The sequence below is a fragment of the Malus domestica genome, chromosome 06, assembly GCF_042453785.1.
Source record: "Malus domestica chromosome 06, GDT2T_hap1".
Classification (NCBI taxonomy): domain Eukaryota; kingdom Viridiplantae; phylum Streptophyta; class Magnoliopsida; order Rosales; family Rosaceae; genus Malus; species Malus domestica.
Window position 1 is genome coordinate 19,824,971 of NC_091666.1, and position 7,849 is coordinate 19,832,819.

Genomic DNA, 7,849 nt, shown 5'->3' on the forward strand with positions numbered 1-7,849 from the left:
TTAATAGCGAATTCGTCGTTCATAAGATTCGAACTTAGGTTTCTCACCTACAAGTGAAGATAAGTATTTGTAATTTGTAACTTTGTTTTCGTTGTTTTAATAGCGTTCAATTTCTATCTATGGAGTCATGGACATTGCCACTTGCAAGTCCAACAACAAAACAACAGAATGCCTTGTGGGAACACGTTTATGTCGAAGACTTGTCGGCAAAAACAAGAAATCTGTATCAGTCTTCTGGTTTTACCAATATGAATGTGCTTCATCTACAGAAGGATATTAGTAGTATGCTTTGACAAAATTTGCAAATTTGGAAATGATTACTAATTTATAGAGTTGATTCTTACAAATGTCATTCTCGAAAGAGCTCATCAATTAATCAAGAAAAAGAAGATAGATAAGATCTTGTCACATCGATATAGTGTGAGCTAAGGATATTTTAATGCTTAAATTAAATAATAAATCATCTCTAATGACCGAATTACGAACTATTTCTTCACCATAACTGTCGACGTTTAACCGTTGTTAGGCATGGTTAAGCGTCCTGACATGCTAACCTGGCAACGAAGGCTTCCTCTGGTGGGCCTATACAACGAGGTCTAAACTTGCCTCATTGCATGGGATCGAAATGAAGATGTGAAAAATGGAACTTTGAACTTCTTTCAACGATGAAACGAGAAATATTACTAAATTAATAACGAGCCCACTAAACAACTGTTTTTGATGTCAAGAAGTCCTACTATACGTCACTCCGCAACAGAACACACAGTAGATCCAAACACTTTTAATTTGCAATTTATTAATACTTTTTTTTTTGAGCTAATATTTTACTTCTTTGATTCCTTCTTCTTTCTGGTAACAGTAAGCATCCCAAAAACCAAAAACAAAACCCCTTTCTTTCTCTATCTCTTTCTTCGATGTCTACAATCTCTGCGAATCTGTGATGCAGAGGAGGAAGAACCAAAAGGGTTGTTCTTGAAAGATCGCCGGAAGGGGTTCAAGAACTGATGGATTTGCAGAGGCTTTGTGGGTTGGTTTTTGTTTCAGCTTTGACTGTTCTACTGGTCTGTAATCCGAGCTCTGTAACTGCCGGGGATATAGTGCACGATGACGATTCTGCTCCGAAAAAGCCCGGGTGCGAGAACAATTTCGTTTTGGTAATCTAATGCTGCTTTTTCTCTCCAACCCTTTTCTGTTTTTTTTTTTTTTTTTTTTTGTTTTGGATAATGAGTTTTGCTTTTTATGGTCATGGGTTTTGTGTAAAATTGGTTCATTTGTATATTTATCCGATTAAAAGTTCCCATCTTTGGTTAATTTGGAGCTGTTAATTTACCCCCATGAAGTTAAAAGTATTGAATTTTCTTTGTTTAGGTTGTTTATGGATTGGAATTGGGTGTTTGTTGTTGTTTGATTTTACTGAAATTGATACGAACAACATAAGTGACTGTTGAATAAGTTTCTATATCCTCCCTGTTTCGGCATCCTGCTCCTACTTATATATGGAGACATTATGGATGGATAAACTCTCCGTTCTTTTGGGTTTTGGCTCATAATAATGTTTCCTTTTCTATTTTTTTTAAATTATATTTCGTTTACTGTTTTAAATTGATAGTGATTATGTAGACTTGTGGTCAGCTGTTATTGGCTGTGGGACATATACCGTTGTTTCCATAAAATTCATTTGTTTTTTCAACTTGATAGTTCGTATCTGGTTTTAAGGAAAGTTGGTGTCAATTGGGTTCATTGAAGTGTTTTTTTTTTTTTTTTTTCCTGGAGGGATCATGCAAAATAAACGACCTTTTAGCAATTTATATTGCTATGTATATATGATTACTGCTCTGTCACAAACTGTTTTGCAGGTAAAAGTTCAAACTTGGATTGATGGAGTTGAGGCAAATGAGTTTGTTGGTGTGGGTGCTAGATTTGGAACTACGATTGTTTCAAAGGAGAAAAATGCACAGCAAACTCGCCTTGTTCTTTCTGATCCTCGCGATTGTTGCAGCAAACCAAAAAAGAAGGTTTTATGTTTAAACTATATTATCTTGACATTCATGGTCACACGTATCAAACATATACATTATAGGTTTGTCAACATCAATTTCACATTTTGCTTTTTTGCTTTTGTTTAGCTTACTGGAGATGTCATCATGGTTGACCGAGGCCAATGCAAATTCACAACTAAGGCAAATATTGCCCAAGCTGCCAATGCTTCTGCTGTCCTCATTATAAATAACCAGAAGGGTAAGAATTTTATGTTTCTGCAGTATGATATGTAGCATTATGTAGCAATGATGCGTTCAGAAAGCTGATGTGTAGCATTATGTAGCAATGATGCGTTCAGAAAGCTTGAGTATCTAAATATTTTATCTGCGAGTGTGTGTGTGTATGTATTCTTGTTGTTGTACTGCTTAGAGAGATTGAAACTATCATCTAGAGACTAGTTTTCGAGATTTCAATTTGGTATATATGATGGTTGAAACATGGAAATATAACAAGCGGAAATAAAATGCATTACAACCATTTTCATTTCATATCAAACTTGTCTCTTTTTTTTTTTTTTGCAGAACTTTACAAGATGGTGTGTGAGCCAGATGAAACTGCTCTAGATATTCACATACCAACAGTCATGCTCCCACAGGATGCGGGTTCGACCTTGGAAAAGATGTTAATGAGCAATTCATTGGGTAAGGTTCTTTACCCTCAGGTGATTTCTAAGCTACAAAAGTTTGTAACAGTTCTCTGGGTATGGGTTTTTTTTGGTTTCTTATTCTATACCTTGCTTATCCATTTGTCTCATCTGTTTGTACTTTCCACTCAGGTTTCAGGTTGCAAATAATTTTAGAACTTTTGTTGGGTATACTATACATTTGTACCTAATACCTTTACCGGATAGCTTTCTAATTGTAGGCTCTCTGCAGTGTCTGTGCAGCTGTACTCTCCAAAGCGACCTGTAGTTGACATTGCAGAAGTATTTTTATGGTTGATGGCAGTCGGCACCATCTTGTGTGCATCCTTTTGGTCTGCATGGAGTGCCAGAGAAGCAGCTATTGAACATGAAAGGCTATTAAAGGTCTCCTTTTCCCAACCTTAGCTAAATAGTTGTAGGTTTATACGTTCCCTCGCAGAGTGTTGTTCTACTGACAGTTCGTTGTAAGTATTGACTTCAACATAATCTTGTCTTGTAGGATGCTGCTGATGAAATCCCATGTGCCAAAACTCCTTTAGGTGCTAGTGTAGTAGACATCAGCACAACATCAGCAGTCTTGTTTGTTGTTATTGCTTCATGCTTCTTGGTTATACTGTACAAGCTTATGTCATCCTGGTTCGTCGTGCTTTTGGTGGTTCTTTTCTGCATAGGTGGTGTAGAGGTATGAGTCCTCCCATTTCTAAATAGCGATACAATATACCTCTGCATGCTCACTTATATACTTACACAAAGCATTTATCTCTCAAGTTCCCTGCACAGTAGACATTTACATTCTGAAGTTGTGCAGGCTGTAGTTTTGTAATGTTAACGTATTTGACATTATATATTTTTGTGCTTATTTCTTTATCGAATGATTATATCTAACTTCATCAATATTTATATCCAGGGATTGCAAACTTGCTTGGTTGCATTGTTGTTGAGGTACAGTTTATTTCATCTCTTATTGAAACAATCTCTGACACTTTATTATGACTCTCCTTTTGGTCACCTGACTAATGAACAGTGCGCTTGCAGGCCATCAGTTTTTGTCTATTTATTTTTCAGTGTCTCTGTGTGGCTGTATGCATGGGGGCAAATCAAAATTTTAACGGAATGCTTCTTTATGTCCCTTTTATCTGGGGATGGTTTATCATAAGATTATTGGGAAGTTGTTATTCTTCTGATATTCTGATTCTCTGAATATTTTCTAGAACATTATTCAAGACACAATCTCGAGTTCTGGTTTAATTTGACTAAATAATTTCAGTAAAGTCAGACCAGAAAACTGGTGGCAGTGGCAGTGTACATTGAATGAGTCACCCAGTGTTAACTTGCTTTAAGGTCTTAAACTAATTATACATTTTCGCAGGTGGTTCAAACGTACTGGAGAATTGTACGTAAAAGTACCTATCTTGGGAGCAGTCTCATACCTAACTTTAGCTGTTTCTCCGTTCTGCATAACATTTGCTGTTCTTTGGGGAGTTTATCGCAACCTTTCCTTTGCCTGGATTGGTCAAGATATACTTGTAAGATTATTTGTCCTATCAAAAGAATTTTTCCCAATGGCATCATAGATTTTGCCCCTTCTTTCTTGAACTTAAAGCCATGCAGTATAGATTTTGTCTCAACTAATGTCTCAACTAATGGTGGCTTTAATTTTAATGAATCTTTGATCAGGGAATCGCATTGATAATCACAGTTCTTCAAATTGTTCGAATACCTAATCTGAAGGTAATACTTCGAACTTGTATGTTTTACTGGTATTCCTCATTTTGGCTCGAAATTATTTTGTGGTTGGTAAAAACATAGTAGGCAATTCGTTTTCCAAACACTCTAAATCACTGCTCATTTGTGGAACTAATTGACTGTAATTATGGGGTTGTAGCATTTAAAGTACAGGGTGTCCACGTGTGCAGCTGAATATCTCTGCGTTTGAAAATTTCTACTGGAATTTGATTGACTTCAAGTATTTACACGTATTCTTCTTTTTGATTTGCTATGGTGTCTCTACTCTACTGAATCAGGAATTTCAGATGTGTGTATTTCTTCCTTAACATTGTCTAGTCATTCCAAAAGTTGATAAAAAAAAAACACTTGTCTTTTGACATTGGATGGTAGCTGTTAATCTCAAAAGCTTTAATGAGAAGATACCAGATAGTATATAATATACATGCGTAAGCGTTCCTAGAAACTGATGAGAGGTGGTTTTGTTAATTAGGTGGGTACGGTCCTCCTCAGTTGTGCCTTCTTGTATGACATATTTTGGGTGTTTGTTTCGAAGAAGTTGTTCCATGAAAGCGTGATGATTGTGGTAAGTGATCCTTGCATGTTTCTCTACTTGCTTCATTTAAAGCCCCTATGATATAAACATTTCATTTTTGAAGGATTTGAAATGCCTGAGAATCATTTTAACGGCTTGGTCTCCCTTTTACAGGTAGCTCGTGGTGACAAAAGTGGAGAGGATGGTATTCCAATGCTACTAAAGATCCCACGCATGTTCGACCCATGGGGTGGTTTCAGCATCATAGGATTTGGTGACATCCTATTACCAGGCCTGCTTGTAGCATTCTCGCTCAGGTTTAATCTCTACGTCCTATCCCCAATTTGCAAAAAGACTTGTTATCAGCATTTCTCCATGTGTCAAATCTTGGCGCTGTTTATATGCAGTGGAATAATAAATTTACGACTATTAATGGTTTTTCCAGGTATGATTGGTTGGCAAATAAGACTCTCCGTGCTGGATACTTCATTTGGGCAATGATTGCTTATGGATTAGGTAAGATATAATGAAGAGAGTTTTTCGACAGCTACTTTAAGGTTTTAGACGTGTTTCCCGGAAGAAAAACATGATGTTTCACATTCTTTGGCAGGTCTTCTCATCACGTATGTGGCATTAAACTTGATGGATGGGCATGGCCAACCAGCACTTCTTTACATTGTTCCATTTACACTAGGTAAATCCCTTTCTTTCTCGTTCACCATAAACCTAGTCCAATGCACTTTGCCATTTAAAGGTTAAACACATGAATAAAAACGAAGGGCATCACACGTGCAATAGTTCTCTCTTATCAAGCGATCAAGAACCAGTGCGGATACTTTATTTCCGTATAATATTGGGATGCTAGATGGTGTGGTTTTAAGTTAAACTGATCAAAATTTACACTCCAATGCAGGCACTTTGTTGACATTAGGTAAGAAGAGAGGTGACTTGCAGATTCTGTGGTCTAGAGGAGAACCGGAATGGCCCTGCCCACATATTGAGCTTGAAGGCAGTCACGAAGTGAACGAATAAAAGTAATTAGAAACCATTTTCGTGTATGATATTTTAGTGTTGGCATTGTATAATTACAAGAAATCTGGTAAAGATCCGACAAGAGCTTCGCCTAATTTGGTAACGTTGTATGCAAGTTTATTGCTCATTAAATTGAACGAGGGCGCTCTCTTACCAATAACCGCGTTCATTCAGCATCGTCGATTGTCAACTTGATGAATGGTAAAGCAAGATGGATAGCAATTTTGCTGAGTTTTATTGACATAAGCAAGGAACCTATGGAAACTTCGAAATCATATGTACTTTCAACCAAGCAACAACACAAGTGCAAAAGACATATAAAGGGTACAAACGACGATAAATATTAGAATTCATCATGACCGTGACGATGTCCAGCGGTCTCACTGTACGTCAAGGGTTAGCACCTATCTCGCGTAGAGGAGCATCGCGATGCCCCGTCGCTGAACCATGTCTGCTTCAACACTGTCAACTACGAAGGGACGATTGTTGACAGTAGTGAGCTGAATAGTCCTATTGAAGCGTTTTCCATTGGCTGGTACCTTCTGGATCTGCTCCGAGAGAGCAGACCAATTGGTTTCCAGGCTCCGCATTGCAGGGTCTGGTATATAAGGAGGGTTGTCTATCCCCATTCTAGTGCCGACTTGACTCTCAATGTACCGGAACCTTGCCGCTTCCGAGACCATCTGAATGATCACAATAAACGCCGCGGCTTGGTCTGAGTGGGATGCCGCATAGTGCAACTTACTGATGGCGTTATCGAGTTCATTGCGTCCCAGAGGAATTTGCTCAAGCATAGGTATATCCTCATGTATACGTGACCCTGGGTTACGAGCACCTGATGCACTCGGTTGCGCTGTACGTCGTGCATATGCTCCAAGTGCGGGGTAGTCTCCGGTGAAGGGCAGCATAGTCCGCGTGGACTGCGCGGCGCCGGGGGCGGTGGGGAATAATATGTGCGTTGGAGCCGGATTTTCAGCGTTATTTGCAAGTATGTAGGATTTATTACCAGAACGATATCCCACCACATAAACGTTTACTACATCGATGGCGACCCTGATGGTGTCGCCGTTATAGTTGGTGAGATCAACATAAAGAAAGCGCTGCGCGTCTGACACGTCTTCTCTTCGGGGCAGCACCGGTATACCATGTGATGTGGGTCGTCCGGCTGTGAGTCGGGCTCGTAGTGCTTCGATGAATGCTGTGTATGTCTTAGGGGTTGCATTCAAAAGAGAGAGGGCAAGTGCCATATTAAAGCAAGAACAAGGAAAATTGTATCAAAAACTATCCTCGTTCTATTTGAGGGATTTGTGTTATTTGATGAGGAGCGTTGATACATACATATATATATATATATATATATATGTGTGTGTGTGTGTGTGTGTGTGACGCAACCTTGGCTGACAGCACTAATGTGACAGAGGATTTTTTAATTAAGAAAATCTATTACAATCCTTTTTTTTCTTCTCCTGAAAAAGACTTTATTAAATTTTAATTGAAATGTTTAAATCGTCAACTAAGATATTAAAATAAATTTCAAAACTAATACAATCTCATTTAAAAAACTTATAATTTTTTGAATAAACGCTGCCCAGAATATTTCTTTATTAGCGAACAAACTCGAATAAACAGACCCCACATCATTTGTAATAGCCCAAATAAATTCAGGAGCATCAGCACCAAACTCCTTCCTTATCATCCTAATAAATTCACGAGCATCAGAGTCTATGATAATGCTTGACAAACCATGTCTGCTGCACTCCTCCAATCCTTTACTCCTAGAATAAAATCATGTATAAGATCAAAAACTAACTCTAGTCTGTGGCTTTTAATTGTAATTTTTGAATATTAATTAGGTTTAGAATAATTATTGAGTT

The 7,849-nt window shown here is 37.9% G+C and overlaps 2 protein-coding genes across 2 annotated transcripts; one reads left to right on the forward strand and one right to left on the reverse strand.

Annotated features, from left to right (window-relative positions):
• Positions 1 to 640: 640 nt before the first annotated feature.
• Positions 641 to 6,135, forward strand: LOC114825648 (signal peptide peptidase-like 2). Its single transcript, XM_029104670.2, has 14 exons — positions 641 to 1,154; positions 1,857 to 2,015; positions 2,127 to 2,238; positions 2,562 to 2,681; positions 2,916 to 3,067; positions 3,183 to 3,365; positions 3,591 to 3,625; positions 4,053 to 4,209; positions 4,361 to 4,414; positions 4,902 to 4,994; positions 5,118 to 5,260; positions 5,389 to 5,459; positions 5,554 to 5,637; positions 5,857 to 6,135. Exons 1-14 carry the CDS (start codon positions 1,005 to 1,007, stop codon positions 5,973 to 5,975), a joined length of 1,632 nt encoding a protein of 543 aa, XP_028960503.2. The 5' UTR covers positions 641 to 1,004; the 3' UTR covers positions 5,976 to 6,135.
• Positions 6,136 to 6,379: 244 nt separating this feature from the next.
• LOC114825452 (ribosome-inactivating protein bryodin II-like) lies at positions 6,380 to 7,222 on the reverse strand. Its single transcript, XM_029104178.1, has one exon. The coding sequence runs from the start codon at positions 7,220 to 7,222 to the stop codon at positions 6,380 to 6,382; it is 843 nt and encodes a 280-aa protein (XP_028960011.1).
• Positions 7,223 to 7,849: the final 627 nt, after the last annotated feature.